The sequence below is a fragment of the Danio rerio genome, chromosome 23 (genome assembly GCF_052040795.2).
Source record: "Danio rerio strain M-AB ecotype USA chromosome 23, GRCz13ab, whole genome shotgun sequence".
Classification (NCBI taxonomy): domain Eukaryota; kingdom Metazoa; phylum Chordata; class Actinopteri; order Cypriniformes; family Danionidae; genus Danio; species Danio rerio.
This window is the reverse complement of record NC_141043.1, coordinates 20,133,769-20,152,530: the sequence shown is the minus strand read 5'-3', so window position 1 is coordinate 20,152,530 and position 18,762 is coordinate 20,133,769. Positions and strand designations below refer to the sequence as shown.

At 37.0% G+C, this 18,762-nt stretch overlaps 1 protein-coding gene across 17 annotated transcripts in view; it reads left to right on the top strand.

Annotated features, from left to right (window-relative positions):
* Positions 1-18,762, top strand: part of dnmt3bb.1 (DNA (cytosine-5-)-methyltransferase 3 beta, duplicate b.1) — a 90,551-nt gene that overhangs the window by 4,679 nt on the left and 67,110 nt on the right. For all 17 annotated transcript variants that reach the window (XM_087305113.1, XM_087305105.1, XM_087305111.1 and 14 more), the window contains 1 exon segment: positions 5,530-5,620. In XM_087305113.1, the coding sequence (XP_087161239.1) occupies positions 5,531-5,620 (90 nt within the window). In that variant the 5' untranslated portion in view covers position 5,530.

The following is an 18,762-nucleotide window of genomic DNA, read 5'->3' as shown; positions in this document are numbered from 1 at the left end:
AAATTTGTGTTTAATTCTTTAGTTTTTGACTAATAAAACTACTTGCATTAGTAAGGTAAATTAAAATAAAGTGGTTAAATAAAAAATATTATTCCTCAATGAATCGTTAGAAAATGTTCAATCATTATCGATACCTAATCATATGAAACATAATATTGTGATAATTTAATATCCCCCAGCCCTAGCCTGTCTTTTATGTGAAAATTAATGTATTTGGGATCCTAAATGTCCACACACACACACACACACACACACACACAACACTTCATTAATCTATACAATGTCATTCAGATATTTGATGTGACTTTGCCTCATATTTTATTCAGCCTTATTCACTTTCACAGACTCTGTTGGTTCTCCCACTGGGCTGTGGAGAAAGGATGTGTTTAAAGAACTCATTTAGAAAATGTTTACATTGTCACTAAGATAATGGACCTGAAATTTGATCCATAGAAAAAGTTAAGTAGTAAATACCTTAGTGTGTATGTGTGTGTGTACTTGCACATGCATGTCTGCATGTCATTAGCCATTGCCTGTAGGATGCACCTGGAGGGCTTGCCTTTTTCCTGTTTGCATTTGGTTTTCTCTTTTCTCAAGATATAATGTGCACATCAGATATAGACTGTAGAGCAAAAACTGCCTTCCAGAGCAATGGGGAAAAAGTCATTAAGAGTTACAATGACACCCAAACACATTCGCCATCACCACCCTCAGGGTGTAACATGAACATCAGCTGTGCTCTGAAGCTATAAATGACTGATGACTGTTGTGTTGCAGGCTAAATGTTTCTTGCCTTTGTGAGTTTTTTGGAGCTACAGAGAAACTTGACAATCGATATTAGACAATAGTAAAGACATTTTAGCCACATTTTGAATTTTGTCATCACTATCATTAACTTGATCCATATAGCATTATTGAACAGAACCAGAGCTTGACCAATGTGCTGCACAGTAAAAATCACAACAGAGAAAAAAATATAAAATTGTAGCTAAAACAGACAACAGTTTCATTTCATACCTTCTGTGGAACTCAAGACAAAATATGAAATTCGTTGAAACACTATTGGGCAACACAGTGGCTCAGTTGTTAGCACTGCCACTTCACAGCAAGAAGGTCGCTGGTTCGAGTCCCGTATAGGCCAGTTGGCATTTCCGTGTGGAGTTTGCATGTTCTCCTCGTGTTGGCTTGAGTTTCCTCCGGGTGCTCCGGTTTCCCCCACACTCCAGAGAGATGCAGTACAGGTGAATTGAATAATCTAAATTGGCCGTAGTGTATGTGTGTGAATGTGAGAGTGTATGGGTGTTTCCCAGTACTGGGTTGCAGCTGGAAGGGCATCCGCTGTATAAAACATATGCTGGATAAGTTGGTAGTTCATTCTTCTGTGGAAACCCCTGATGAATAAAGGGACTAAGCCGAAGGAAAATGAATGAATGAATAAAACATCATGTTAAAAAAAAGTGTTTCCCTAACCCATTAGCTCAATTCCTGAATCTATTCCTTATATCAGTCAAATTCAAGTCCAAGTTGTTCAGCTACTCATTAACATTGCACTTAATAACTGAACATTTTTTTGTGTTTTTGATAACCAACACCATTGTCAAAAATAATCATCATACACACTGATGAAAAAATAGGGAAGCAGAATATATTGGCTGTCAGATTTTTAATGTTTTTGTTGGTCGTTGTTTTTGTGCTCTTGAGAACATGCGCCCTATACTGACACTGAGAATACAAGAATTTTTGTTATTCTTGTAGCTTGAAAATATTTTAATTGAACCACTGAAGCAATATAGTTTGTTTTAAGGATAATTTTTGTTGTTTTTCTGGTCGTTGCTGACTATGGAGGATGAGGGAACTCTTAAGATTTCATTTCAAATATCTTAATTTGGGTTTTGGGTTTGGAACGACATGAGGGTAAGTTAATAAAATAAATGAATTTTCTGGGTGAACTAAGTCTTTACGATTTAAAATAAAGTCAAATAAAGTTGAAAAAATGTCCATGTGGTTTCATCCCTTCAAAATATGGTGTATTATGCATGCCAGGTTATTAGTGGTAAGGTCTCTGATGAAACATTTGGTGTCTGCACATAAACTCATCTTCAGTGCACAAACCATTTTGCACAAACGCAATATGCATCTACAAACGCAATAAGTTGCTGTTTGTGCAGTGGTATTGTTTACATTTTGAAGTGCTAAACGACACATACAAGATTTTCTACTTTTATTTGAAATGCTGCGGTGCAAATATACCCTAAAAGCCGACAGTTGGGCATTGGTGTTGAATATTGGGCAGTGTCTGTCAGGCTAGTTTGTTTAGTTATTTCCACGTGTCGGCTCTCGTTTCCACTCTCGTGACTTCCACGTGTCAGCATTGAAGCTACCAACGAGGGAGAGGGCTGTTAAGCTACAGTTCAGCTAGCAAATCAAACCACAAGGAGAAAAATGGCAACCAAGCAAACAATGAATTCAAAAGTGGACACAAAGAAGCCCGCTGCCATATCAATACATTTGTCATTAAGTATTTGGCTCATTTTCTCAAGTGAATCGCTAGATCTTTGATGTCGACTTAAGTGTGTCCTGGAACTTTAAAGAAGTCTGTAAAAACATTAGATTCTGTTGAGTTAATCTGGAGGAATTTTCCATATTGGATTGTGTTTTACCTATTTGGAATCATTTCATTTGATTTATTCTTACCAGGTGAACATTTAGCAAGGTTTACATTTCTCATTCATTTAAAATACTATTTTTGTGAAAGGCTATATAGAGTTGGCTACAATTTACACAATAGCTAAATGCACGTGGCTTTCTGATCAAAACTGATCAGCTGATTTTTTTGTGAAACTGTTTTGCGCAAACAATCTTTCATCATACGATCATCACATCCAACATTATTAATTCAGGTATCACATAAATAAATACTTTAAGTGTACAAATGTGCATATTTCTATTATACAACAGCAACTGCTTTTCCAAGTAAAGTTTATTAGCTGTTGAAAACGGTATATAAAAAGCTTGGTGGTTCACACACACTGTACAAAATGATTGTCAAGAGTCAAGTTAAGTACAAGATTTGAATGTGTTGACACAACTACAATATATATATATATATATATATATATATATATATATATATATATATATATATATATATATATATATATATATATATATATATATCAGGGTTCGAAATTAACATTTTTGCTTGGTAGCACCGGTGCTCCTAACTTAAAAAATTTAGGCGCATCAGCCAAAATTTAGTCGCACGCACCAATTATGAGCACCGTTACTACAAGTTTTATACAAGCATATTTATTGTATTTGAAATCAACACTAATCAAACTAACAAGTAAAAAAAACAAATACATATATGCAAGCGTGAGGAAAATATGTCTCAACGAAATCCCGTTATCACCAGAAAATACATTTTTATAACAGAACTGAGTGAGCAAAAGATACACGGAGCGCTCACCGGCCGTGCAAACACTGCTTGAATTAATCTGTTAACGGTATAACTTTGCTGTTCTCACAAGTGCTGTCTGATATTGCACTAATGCTTTTGACACATACTGTACCTTATTATATGCATACATGTTAATAGCAATACCAGTTTTTTCATGAGTAGCGATATTAGTTTACTCAGTGTAAGCCCATTTGCGATGGTGTAGCCTACGTGGTGTTCAATTTGACATATAGCTGCCCCTTGCACGGAGGACAGCATCTGCGATTATATTAAGTATTAAATAGAAGCTCTCGTGCTAGATGTGGCAAACAGTTACCTGAAAACTCCAAAGCGGACTTGAAGCCAATGGAAGTCTTCTACTCTTAGAAAAGTGTAGATGGTGGATTAACATTCAGCACATGATCACTAGTAAGATGTGTCATTATTTGTTAACTAGATGGTTTCTAAAACTAAATCTGTCAGCGTTATCTTCATTCTCATCTTCAGCGCTTTACAATTTTTCGCGGTAGTAGCTTTCTGTCATCCGAAGCCAGAAGGCGCTGAGTTATTGACAGCTGATATTAACCAATCATTCGCGTTCAGTGCTAGAGCAGTGGTGGGCCAATAAGAAGAGCGCGAAGGGGTGGCAAGCATTACGGACTTAGATTTGTTTACTGCAGCAAGTTGACATGACAACTGTTTTAAACCATTCCTGAGCGCTGCGTTTCACGTTTCAAGTGCAAACAAAAAGCTTAGAGATGCTTTGTGCGTGAATGTCTCCCGAATCTGCGCATGTGCTGAAGATTTTGCAGTAAAAACTGGTCGCACACAACAATTTTAAGCACTCGCAGAAATGCACCCAAATATATTTCAAGGTCACATAGATAAAATTTCGGGCGCATATGCGACCAAAATGGTCGCAATTTCGAGCCCTGTATATATATATATATATATATATATATATATATATATATATATATATATATATATATATATATATATATATATATATAATATATTTATAATATATATATTTTTATATATATAAAATATATATTTCCTCAGGGTGCTCTGGTTTCCCCCAATCCAAAGACATGCTCTGTTAGAGAACTGAATAAACAAAAAAAAATTGGGCAAATTGTAGTGTGTGTGTACACTGTAAAAAGTTATATGATCAGTTAGTCTTGACAGCATATGTTTTTAGGTCATTGTAACTTCTTAAACTAAGTTAATCATGTTCTAACTTAATTTTTAAAGTTCAATGGACTCAAAAGGTTAATTTAATTCAGCATAAAAATGTAAGGCAACCAGGATATTTTTTAGTGTATGAACAGTGCAACATGAGTTAAGACAACTTTAATATTTAAGTTCACTAAACTTAAACCATGCCTAATACACTTGAATTCTAAAGTACTTTCAACATCATTCTTAATTACAACCTGTCTGTTTCAGTTAACTAAACTTACACAATGCCTATTACACTGGCATTGCCAAGTCCTGACAACATTAACTTAAGTTTAGACAACTTCACTATTTATGTGGAGGAAACTTAGCACGAACACTTACATTATTAAGTTGCAACAACAATTTTTTTACCGTGCAGTTGCATATAGCTAGAGAGGTCTGACGGTTTGTCTCAACACAACAGCCAATTCATTTAAGAATAACTATTTCTTCTAGGCTTCTATGATCGTACAGCTATCACCAGACATTAAATCAAATTACTGTAGTTCAGAAACTGAAAGTAAACGTAATCTCGACCGCAAGGGAAATTTAAGGTGATACATATCTATACTGTTTTAAATCTGTCACTAATGTGTTGTAATGTAATGTTTCAGAGTGATGACATCACAGTTAATCTGAATTATTTTGTTATCTTTGAAGGAGCTAAATTCTCATTTCCTAAGTCGTAATATGAGCACATGTTCAGTTAAGACAGGTCAATGATTTCTATTCTATGTTAAAGAATAAAGCACATTATCCATCCATCCTGTTATTTTCCCATGCATGTTTATGTGTAACTGAATATTATTTATCCTTTATTAAAACAAATGTATTCATAGTATTGTTTTATTTATGCTTACACACAGGATGAGGAAGGAAGAAATAAAAAAGTCGACTGAAATAGTGATGCCATCCAACAAGTACCCCTCCGCGGAAAGTGACAAGATGACTGCCACGGTAAGATGGAGAAAGACTGTTACACTAGCAATTATACTGTAGGTTCTGTCGAGATTTAGCCACCCTTTCTCACTTTCTATTTTCTGGGGAACATAGAAGGTTATTTCAAGAACGCTCTGGTTGCAGGTTTCAACTACAATGAATGGCAGCTAAAGCTTTTAAAACCACTACAAAAGAATCATAACAGTAGCCTATATGACGTTTATGCCATTTAATGATAGATTCCAAATTCAGTAGAGAATTATTGGAAACATGGGCCTCTATATTTTACAAAACCTGAAAATATTTTGCTCTGGGTATTTATTTTTGCACATTTTAGATGACACCTATACAAGTTGTTGATGCCTGTTACATATCACCAATACCAAACACTACCCTACACTCAATAGTGGTGTTTTATCTGTTTTTTTATCTAGCTTCAACATGGCTTGGCCTTTGTTATACTATGTTTTATAGGACTTGTGTAATAAAGTCCACAAACTTAGCAAAATCCTTCTCTCTATATGACTTATTTCCCTGATATCAAATGAGTTTTGGATATTGAGTGTTTTTTTAGGGTAAATGTAGCAAGTTACGTGACAAAATTTACAAGATGTTTTAATCACATTGTTTTGTCATTAAAACACTGATATAGTAATTATTTGTTATATTGCTATAACTATATTAAATTGCTTTTCATCTCCACTGGGTTCTCTATCACTCGTCAACTCTTTCTTTCCACCTATTTTTATGTGCATTTTGGACTATCACATAAAAAATTCTTATTGGAAATGCCAAGGTGTGCATAAATTTTGAAAATGGCAAATAGAAAATAAGAAACTAAAAGTAGACCTCAAATACAGGACTGTTTTAGGAAAAAACAAGACATCTGGGCACCATACAATATGTCATAAAAATACAAATCAATTACTGCAAACTGTAGTCTCACAGACAGAAATGTATAGCATAGTCTATAGTCTCAAATATAATTTAATATTAAACTGTTATAACATTACAATTGTAATTTTATAAGTATGTGTGTAAATTGTTGTTGCAAATAACAAAGATTTTTGAATTCTGAATGTTTTCCTGATTTAATGTGGTCACATTAGTGAATAAGTATGTGTGTAAATTGTTGTTGCAAATAACAAAGATTTTTGAATTCTGAATGTTTTCCTGATTTAATGTGGTCACATTAGTGAAATGTATTACTGTTGTCAGTAGTGTAACATTTTGAATATGATTAAGACGATACTCTGACTAAGAGTCTACCATGTAAACAGAGATTTTTGATAACCTTAATCTGACTAAATTCCTTATCGCAGTAAACAAATGTAAACATCTTAATCAAACTATTACCTTCATGTGGGACTTTTTGACACATATTGCAACAGGATAGTCACACATGGCCGTTTGACCAAATCAGTTCAGGACCACTTGACACCCATATCTCCAAGTGCATCCAGTGAACTACAATTTTACAAATACTGTTTGGTAAATCCATAAGTTTTTTTTTCCATTTGGTGTGCGGTATTAAGTTTGTTTAAAACAAGACTCAAAAGTTTGTTGTGAGGGCATGAATGAAATGTTGCTGAATAAAAGTAGAACTGTATGGACTATTCTGTCGCAAACTGCAGAGAAAGATCCTACATGATGGTAATAGTTTAATTAAGGTGTTTGCATGTCTGTGATGAACTTTAATAATGCAACTAAAATAAGATGTAAGATTTATGTTATAATCAACAGCAGTGTTGCTTTTGCAGGCTGCTGGACAACACTCGCATTCAACACCACTACAAATCCCATGATGTATTTCACTCACACACCTGGCCTAGATCCTCCATGATTGCAAACAGACACAGCTGAAGCTTTTCAGGACTAATTAAACAGACTGTTTATATACCTCTCAAACACACACACGTTGCTGAGCCTTGAAAGCTGTCAAGTGAAAATTGCGATGCGTTTGGCCTTGCCTTGTTTTGCCATGTACCGATCTTTGCTTTGTTTGTTAGTTTTTTATGTTGTTTGCCACCCGGATCGACCACTCGCCTGCTATTGAAGGGTCTAGATTGAAGGGTCTCTTCTAGATTTTCCTGTATGTGACCGTTTTCCCCTGATTTTGACCATTGTTTGCCTGACCATTCTCTGTGTTATATATCCTGTATTTGGATCTGCAACTTAGTTGTCAGCATCCTTCACATGAAAGGAATACTCCACATCTTAATTTGATTTGTGTTGAATACGATTATGAGTTTAGTCGGATTAAGGTCATCGGATTAAGGATCGTAGACTCGTAGTCAGAGTAGTGTCTTAAATGTAATATTAGTGTCCGTGTAAACATACTCACTGTTAGAATCATAGCTCACAGAAAACTCTTCTCAAACCAAACAGCTTTTTTCTAGTTAGTATTGCAAATTCATATCATGCCCTTACACAGAATTTCATTTCTATTTAAATGATCTGAGACTGAACCTAAGGCTTGCAACAATGTTAAGCATGACCACACTTTTAGGCCTTAAACTCTGATCCGTTATGCAATAGCTTTGACCGTTATTTCTTAAAAACAATACTGGTTCTCACTTGAATGCTATCATCCTTACTTTTACTTTACAAACCACCCATGCGTTTGACACTTTCTTCTCCTGTATGCGCACAAACGGAGGCGCCACTCAGCGTGGGTGTCTTACTCATCTCTGGTGTTTTGAGTTCAGTACAAGGCCAAAAGTACACTGGAATTTATGGGATTAGAGAAAGCAGAGAGAGGGAAAAATGGTTGTGTCTTGTTCTGAGGGTGGAAGAGCTGCTCTAACAGGTTTTTCAGTGGAAGGTCTATTCAACTTTGACCTCATTTTTTTTCGGATTTTCCTCCATATTCTTTGCGACTGTAAATGAGCCAAGACCGCTTCATTACTGTCTTCTGATCCTGCTCTCCTTATAGTGCAGAGAGAGAGAGATAAAAAGCAAGGTCGTTGAGCGCTGCACCTGGCCGAGGAAGTGCTCTTGATCCCATGGAGCAGCTGCTTGGTCTGTGGAGGAGAGGCGAGCACACTGGCCATTCATATACCCAAGAACTTGCGCCTTGTCATTTCAAGCACATCTGAAACTCGTCTGAAGCAGCCAATCTGTTCACTGAGATGTCTTAAATGGTTCTGACCTCATTTGCTCATGTTGCAACATGTCAGCATTCTGAAAAGTGCTTATTTCTTATTTCTTAAAGGAATGTTCAGGGTTAAATACAGGTTAAGCTATTTACACCATTTATCACAAGCTGTCGGTTATCGCAGAGAACAATTTCAGCTTGTGTCTTTGTAGTATGTAAAGAAAAAAAAAGAGCTGACAGAAAAGGAAGTCTGTGGTGTAGGGTTGTCACGATACCCATATATATATTTTTTTTTCTGAAATTCTAAACAAGTGAATGCAGGCTTGCTATATCCGAAATGATTTTGTGGTGCATGTTTTAAGCCAACAGTTCCTCAGAGTTGTTAGCTGAAAAGTTCTTTTTAAGCGTTCATGCCAAAAACATAACTAATGTGATAGCATGTTTGAAATTCCTGAAATGTCAAGTGATTGTGGCCATAACAAATTAACAACATAGGCTCATTCTGAAAATATAGCACTTTTTACATTTCTGGAGATCGCAAATTATGTAGCCAGGAGTATGCAACCCGGGCTCATTGTGAAAACGTAGCCCCGCGGACGTTTATGCGGGCCGCGAGATACGTCCCGGGAGGTACGTATTCGTGCGTTTTTTGTTTTTGCGGATCCACGAGAGGTCGCTGTGCGCGCTTTTTCGCGTCTCGGGCGCCTCTCGGGAGCGCACGCCGTTCGCGCCCGCGCCGTTCTCGTGCGAAAAGCCGCCGGATCGGCCGACCCGGCCGCCCTCCTCTTCCCTCCTTCCCTAAAACCGAGCGACGGTTCGCAAAAGCCATCCAGAAAAAAAAAGCCCTCGTCTTTGATTTCGACCGCGTTTTCGGATCCCGCTGTGTTCTCGCCCTTATTTTTCGGATTCCGTTTTTCGTCTTACCTGATTTCCGGAACCGCTGTTCTCCGGACTCGATCCCGGTCCTCCTCCTCCGGGGCCTCCGCTCCGCCGACGCAACGCTGTGAGCTAAGCGAACAAACTGGTTGCATTGGGAAAGCCCTCCACTCGGAGGCAAGCCGTCGGCCAGCGAGCGCGAAGAGGAGGAGCGGAGCGGCACCACACCGCCCCACAGCGTTCGCTCGAAAAAAACTAAACGTGTCCGTACGTACCTCCGGCCACATAAATCGCGGTCTCCAGAAACGTCCGCGTGCTACGTTTCCAGAATGAGCTTGGGTTGGAAGTATGAATGGCTGCATTTCGTCTTTAAAATGAACACCACGGGTTGGTATGACACCGTTCCTTTTCACGCTTACCAGCTGACCACTTACCTCCTTATGCATGGGTTTCCCGATGTTATCAGTTTGACCAGTAGCTCGCCATGTATGTGGGCGGACTTCAGAGGCAAAGAGCAGTTTACTACGACAACGTAGTTTGAGTCCAGCGAAAAAACGGTTCCAGAACGCAGGTAAGACGAAAACAGAAGCCAAAAAATAAAAATCAGGCGAGGGCTTTTTTTTTCTGGATTGCTTTTTAAAACTGTGGCTTGGGTTTAGGGAAGTGGGTGGGCACTGGTCAGTTGGTGCTCATAAGCACTATTGGTTGGGTTTAGGGAAGAAGGAAGGGGTCAGTCGATCAGTCAGTCGTTCAGTCAGTTAGTCAGTCGACAGAGGCCTTTGGTAGATTTACACGAGAACAGCAGGCTCGAATGGCACATAAAAATTGGAGATCTCAGAAGGCGTACACAACAGCCTCTGATGGATTTGCGAAATCAAAAACAGCAAAAAAACGTAGTTCCTGGGATATATTTAACGCTCCCCTAAAATATATGGAGTGGTACTTTTTCAGAATGTAACGATTTTAATAATTTATTGGATAGTATTTTACAATAAAGATTAGTTATTATTAGTTAACATATTTAGTAACATAAACAGACAATGAACAATACATTGATCAAAGTATTCATTAATCTTTGGTAACAATGCATTAACTAGTTTTAACAAGCACAACTTATGATTGATTAATGCTGAACAAGTGTTGTTCATTCTTAAGTCATGTTACTAAAACATTCACTAATGAAACCTTGTTGTAAAGCGTGACCATTTATTGTAAACGTAAAAGTTAAAAGTTAATTATTTTTGCACTTTTCATCTAATTTTAGAAAACAAATCTATTTTTTGTCCTTACTATAGAAGTCAGCTGTCACTAAAATGGTTTGTTCACAGAAAAAGAAGTCACACAGGTTTTTAAAAACACGAGTTAGTGGTTAACGAGTTAAAGAATGACAGAACTTTAATTTTTGGGTGATATATCCCTTTGAGGCTGGATACTCTGTGGTTTATGTTGACATTTTGAGTTTCACTCATGGATTAATTGCGCCATAACAGGCTTTACTGGCTAAAACAAGTTGTCATACAGGTTTGAGGACATGACATGTGCTTCCACTTTTTTGCTCATGTTGCATCTTGTCTGTAATTATGCATGTCTGCTTAAACGTAACTGTTATCTGATGCGTCTCTCCGCTGTGCCTTTGGCTCTGTGAAAAAAGTGTGTGTTCACATGGTCTGTAGGCATACAACACACAGAAATCTGGGAAATACCAGTGAGTTTCAACACATTGATATTCCTCTGTGTGCCGTGTTGTAGTGTCTGTATAAAGGGGATCTGAGCCACCTGGTTTGATCCACTGACTTTCTTCGGCTTTTCAAAAGCTTTAGCTCGGGGCCGGGGGCCCCTTCAGGCAAGACCAGTGCAGGGGGTGTCATTAGGAGCCAGCAGGAAGATCAACTGAATGAATGAGGGAGCCCATAAACCCTTTCACCTCTCCAGCCTCTGCTTGCCTCATTAAACAGAATATATGCTTTAGTTTATGTAAGTTTATACTTTGTGTAAAGGGGAAGAGGAGTCAAGCAGCTCATGCATTGATTTATTAAAGGGCTGAGTGTTTCAGTTCAGGATTCTTCATTTTTTTATTTTTTTCTGGTAATATACAGTAGAAATGATTATACCCTCTGTCAAATTGAAACTTTTTCTCAATTATTTCCTAAGTGCTGTTTATTCGAGAGAAGATTTATTAAACACACTTTTAAAATAATATTTTTAACAACTCACATAATATTGACATAACATTTTACTGCTTATTTTGCAAAAATACTAGTATTCAGCTTAAATTGCAAACTAGGTAAAATAGGCAAATTATTGGATTACAGCTGGTTCTATAGACCCTTGCTTGGGACCCCCCAGGGGTCAAAGGACAATGAGGGGGTGTCTCTTTGTAATTTCCAATAATCTAATTAATTTGATAAATCTTTTAGAATGACCATATTTCATCCATAACCTACAGAAGACAAATTAGTAGTTAATAGTTAAATAAAAAAAAAAACAATATGCAACAAAATAAAATATCAGCCTTTCAAATTTAATATTTTAATTTTTTCCATTGGATTGCGACCTCTGCTGTGTTTACGTTCTATTAAAGACACAGCAATATAGTCAGATGCAGCAGGTTAATTTTATCAATCACCAGGTTAAACATTCTGACACCTTTGTGGCACTCATGAGTATTAAAAATTGTGTTTTGGGGGTCGCAGACTAAAATGTTTGGAATCCCCTGCTGTAGACAGGCCAAAATATATTTCTTAAGGAGGCTAATAATATTGACTTTAAAAGGGTTTAAAAAAATGTAAAACCTGAATGACAAAGAAAATGAAAGAAGACTTTCTTCAAAAGACAAACTATTTCTCTGTTACATATAACTTGAGAATTATTTGAAAAAAGAAAAATTCACACGAGGGCTAATAATTTTGCCCTGAACTGAAGAGTTCATACAAATGCTATTGATATATATTTTATCACAAATTCTAGTCATTATGTGCTTTTATGCATCAGGCTGATAATGTGACAGTATAATGATATGATAATGCAAGCGCTTGAATTCAACATCATTATTAACTTGACGGTACATGACAGCCAAAATGTGATGTTATGTCCCTGTATTGTTGTAAAGCAGAGACTAAGGATGTTACAATTTGCTTGACTCCCACAATACAGCTTATCATACTGGTTTCACAATATCGGATAGGGACAAAATGCTGCACATTTCTTTGTGAAAATGCCATATCTTATGTCAAATATCACAACTAAAATAAATAAACAAATATAACAACTAAAATAAATAAATATAATAAGACACTTTCTAAGACAAAAATGTCAATTTTGTAGCTGTTATGTCTGTTTTAAGTTATACTAGGTTAGAGTGCTTTGGTGGTGAGAGTCTATAGATTTTATTGTTTAGCACAAACATTATTTTTCTCTTAAGTTGAAAAATCCCCTCCTAAAACCCACAGTAAGATCTCAAGGGAACCCATTGTAAATAATTCTTCTGTGTCACTTGTATAATTTGTAGTTTTTTGTTTTTTCTAGATAGCTGCTTTTAACTAGTAAAACATCTGTCTTCACTCCCATCGGTGAATCAGATATTATCAAAACCTAGAAACCTCTTATGGAATATCCGAAGAATAAAAAGGAAAAGCTACAGAGCCTGTGAAAATACTAGAGTAAATATCAACAAGGCTTGTAAGAGGTGGCGAAAACTGTAAATCTGAAGGGAATAAAGATAATGCAATAGTAATACAAAGCAACTAGAAATGTAATGTTTCAAATAGAGATGGAGATAGAAATGCAAATGTTTTGTACTTCAGCGTTCAGTTTTACCAAAGTCTTATAGATTTAGCAACATAATGGAGAATAAATTATGACAGAATTTGATTTAATGAGCTGTTGTAAAATGACTGCAAATGGAAAAGTTGAAGAAGAAGAATATTTGCATGCACAATGAGATTTTTATTTCGATCTTGTAAGGACTATCTACTGACTCAGCCATTGTGGCTTTGGTTGGTAGGAGTGTGTGTGTGTGAGTGCTTGTGTGTGCGTAGTTGAGTATTGGCAAGGCCTCTGATCCTCTGCAGCACAGCTGTGGCATGAAAGATGTCTGGCATTCCAGTAGACGTTTCCAGAAATGCGACAGCAGCCCGGTTTGTTCCCACATCCACCAACACACAGTCTTCTCTCTATGTGTTTTTTCTTTAAGCTCAGGCTTCAGATTGAGTTCTTCAGATTTTTTGTGCCTGTTTAGCAGTTTTAGCAGTTAGCAGTTTCACATGTGCATATGCAAATTCCCACATGCTTCTTTTTGTCCAGACTGGGGCCACTTGATAAACATTTACATTTATGCCATTTAACAGATGTCTTTATCCAAATCATCTTACGAAAATGTAGCAAAGAATGAATGTGTATTACTGTGTAGAAATACAGAGTGTCTAGTTTATAACGCATCAAGTTTGGGAAACAAGCTAGTGATGACAATTTTGGGGGGATGAGGTGATTTCATGTGCATTGTTTTAACGGCTTGGTCTAGGTATACTGCTTTTTTCATGTTCTTGTGCACAGCTGGACAGATTTTAAAGGATACTCGACTGCAAGTGAGCACAGTGCTAACTAGTGGACTTATTCTTTTTTTAAACATTCACCATGCATCTCTGCAATTATATATACACATTGTCTGTCCACGTGGACTAGACAAAGACAGTGTGCATGGATGTCTGCAGATTCTCCTGATCATGGAAACTGTGTTATGAGGACAATGTGAAAAAACTTTAAGCTGAAAGGCACAATATTTTTTGTCATTAAAATATCCAAGAAACCCTATAGAGAACAGGAGACATCAAATACCATTTAATATGTTGCGTTTTATTAGACTGCACAGAGCAGCATTATAACATACCTGTAAAATGTATTTAGTGTGAAAAAAAATACACATGCACAGAAGCGTATTGAAATTGTTAAAGTCGCTATGAAATTGTAGATAAGAGTCCTTTTTTCCCATATGTTGACAGACATCCAATTGAAACAGTCAAAAAAAGAAAGGCAGTGCATGATTTCATTCACTTATAGCTGTGTCACATACTGCATTGAAGGTCATTTTTTTTAAACTATAATAGAGGCTCTTTAGACCTCGTGCCCCCTCTGCCTTGCACATTTTGTATGTCTTGCTTATTTGAGACACAAGGATCAGTTCATGAATCTCTCGGTTAACGAGTTGATGACCTGAATCAGGTGTGTTAAGTAAGGAAGACATACAAATCCAGGGCAAGGATCGGAATTGAGAACCACTTAATTAAATTAACACAACTGGCACATCCCATGTCAATATACAGTAAGCTGTCAATTGCATTTTAAAAATGCAATATTCTTAAAAATCACAGATTTGATATGACCAACTTCTCTTGCTGTGGATGAAATGGTAAGATATCTGGCCTTCATTTAGACAACCTGCTGTTGAAGAGTATCAGTCACTTTAAAATGGCTCACCATTGATTGATGCATCCTGCCTTAATAAAACATTTCTTGATAAAATTATGGTGGGTGTGATTTTGCCAAGTAGGATGCAATTCTCTATTAACCTCTGTCTTTTCATCCTTGTAACTTTCTTCACTACAACACAGACACAGGATGTTTCTCCAGAACAGTGTTTATTTAAGGTTGTCCATAATGTGCTTTGCGCCTGACGCCATGACGCCATGAGTACTGTATTAGTAAATGAACACAGAACAAACGTATAAGAAATTATACAAACCACGATTATCTTATACATTAAATAAGCAAAACAAATATCTTGTTTGTCGCTTGTCGTAAAAAAAGGGTCCTTGGATTAATAAAGTCTTCTTCACTGTCCCTTTGACTTATGAGAGCAGTAACTTTAAGGTTTCTAAACACATGTAACTTTACACAGCATTGACATGCATCTGTTCATCGTCAGTCTATGCGGAGATTCATAAACAAGTCACTCACATTATACGTCATTTCCTTAAAGTGACACGTTTCCATATTAAATGTCCTAAAGTACAACATATGAAATTATAACACATTTAAACCTTCCAACACATTTACATTTATAAATACACTTCAGCTAAATTAATACAAAATATTCTGACCTTAAATCACTGAAGAATGAAATATGAAACAAATATGTAAAAATAAATGCGTGATTATGCAAAAATGCTTGATAACAGCACTTACAATCCTGGAACATCATTACTGTTCAGAAATGTAATCCATACCTAACCCACACCCCTTAACCCCAACTGTAAATTATTCCCGAAATCAGAGAGGATAAATAGTTGGATAACAATGATGTAGGGCATGTAACCCTAACTAAAAAGGTCATATTTTGGAGGTCTGATTTGCATGCAAGGTCAAAAAAAAAAAACTATTCAGTTGTTTTATAATATGCATTTGTTTTTACCTAATTATTCCAACAACATCCATATGATTTGTTGAACAATCCATTTTTTATCAAAATCCTTTTTTTGTGTGATGCTAGTCTGTGGTTATTAGTTTGATGATGACCCAGTCTGTAGGGATTGGTTGACTGCATTCAGCGTAAGATAGACATGCCCACCACAGCTTATTAACATTGTTGAAGCACTTTAATGCAAGAATGTGTTAAAGCAATTCATGTAAACACCAGCACATTGCTCTATTCTTAACCATAACCCCCAAAATAACAATGACACACATTCAGTATTAATTGACACATCTGCAAAAGTGAAACTTTTACCAGGCCAGCGGTGTGGTAACAGCTGATGGTGCCCATGGCAAGGACAAAATGGCAGGGGATTGCAAAATCAGGAATGTATTTAAATTGGTAAAGGAAGCAGCACGCATTGCATTTTCCACAAGGTTTTACACTTGATATGTAAAATGCTCCATAGAGTGTTAACCAGAGAGATACAGTACAAGTCACGCAGAGCAATTACAAGTTACAAAACACAACAAAATATATATTTTGCAATCTAGAGAGAACAAGGAGGCGACCATTTTAATCACACTTTCAGGGTGTGATCCAGAGGAAGAAGCAACTGGTCTATATGAACTGTGTAATGACAAAGTCTCCGTTAAGGTCTGACGAAGTCCAATACATATTATAGTCTTCGGTGGTGATTCATCCTTTAGCAAACGACTTTTGAATCCTGTGTTGCAGGGTAGGTTTTTGTATTAATCATTAGAAAAATTACAGGAACAAACACAGCACAATGTTGGCTTGGTTATACTGTGGTATTGTTGTAAAAACTAACTGTAAACATTTATTCTCCACAACACTGCATCTATAGCCATCTCACAGTGATCACTGATCTTCAGTCATGAAGCAATGACATGTCTGAAGGGAAACGCAAGTTCAAGTTTTACCGGATACAGCACCTCATATTTGGATATATTTCATGTCCACTAGGGTTGGACAACACGATACTGAGCCGGCTCTCCGATCCTCCGCCCTGCCCCCAGAGCAAACCTGCTTGCGCAAAAATACACACTTAAGCCCCTTTAAACTAATACGTCTTAGTTTTGAAAAAAACATTTTAGAACGAAAATGATCCACATCCACGCTGTGTTGTACCTAGCATTTCTGAACAGCCCTCCGTCAGTTGAAAACGCACATTACGTGACCACACACAGACACAGACAGCCACACACACACAGCCACACACACTGTCATGCGGTCGTCTGAGCTCCAGAGAGCAGTGCATGTCGGACAGTTTATCAAGGATGTACAGCTAAATCGCGTCTCACTATAGTCTTTTGAACCTATCAGGTAACGTGTCACAGCGTCAGTACACTGCTTCAATCTTTCGCTTTCAGTACTTAGTCATTTTAGTGAAAACCTCAGATACTGTTGGTTGGGCACCTTTTTTACTGACCAAGTTTGTGGACGCCCTTATAACGACACAGATCACTCATACCATTGACAGGTGGTAATTTGTGTGTAACTTATTTTTATTTATTTATGCTTTGGTTATGGGTAAAACAAAGACATGCGGGTCAGGTAGTTGAAACGGTAGTCTACAAATATTTAATACGTTATGAATTAATTAATTATTCATAAATAATTAATTCATCTCCACCTATGACGACGATGCCATCGTCCATTGCGATGTTTCACATTAGATATCGTACGATGCCAGATTGGTCGACATCGCCCAACCCTAATGTCCATGTCAATACAACACAGCAAAAGAACTCAAGATTGTTCAGAAACTTGACTCTGAGTCAAATCTTTTTTGTTTGAGAATCAATAGTTTTAAACACGTTGCACTTTCAGATTTAAATCTAAGCTGGATGTTTTCACTCACTTAGAGCTGTGTTACTCACTGCATGAAAGGTAATTTTCAAAAACCCATAATAGGGCTCTTTAAATTTGATTGTCTGATGGAAATGCTGTTCCAGGATCAACATAGATGTTGATCCAGGAACATGTCCGACTTGGTGAAATCACACTAACCGTGCAACCAAGCAGCATCAAAAGAAGGCATTTAAATAGTCATCAATCTCTCAGAGATTTTTCGAAGTCATTAAGAACATCAACCCATCTGCATGCTATAGTGACATGACTCAACACATAGATACATTCATTTTCACAGCCATGTATCAGTTTTGGATTTAGTGTTGACACTTGTGTTGATACTTTGCCAGCAATCTGATCTTCTCAAGACATCCAACTGTCTCTTCTTCAAGTCACAACACAGCCGCTTCTGGAACAACAAATGAATACTACATTAGAAGAATCGAACGTACAACAGGCAAGGCAGGCAGGTTTTTTGAATGCTGTACATCATCAAAACAAATAAGAGAAAATAACACTTTGTTATTTGTGCTTTGTAGATTACAGTTTGTAATAGATTTATAGAACAGGTGACAGATTGGAAACATCATAGCCTAAAGCAGGTCACAAACCAGAAGAGAAACACAGCATCATGGCACATCGCATTTATGACAACTCGAGGTATCGCACACAGGTCTCTACAACGTTGTAGCCAAAAATGAATGTTTTTCCCTTATGTTTAAAGAAGGTTTTACATTTAAATGACAACATTTTCAAAATGATTTGCATTTAAACATTCACACCCCCCCCCATGCCCCCCAAATAAATTTAAGGCCACTATTTGGCACGGTCGTCTTGTTAGGGCCTACTCACACTATGCTATCCGAACCGTGCCCAGGCCCGTTTCCCAGATCATTCACTTGGCCG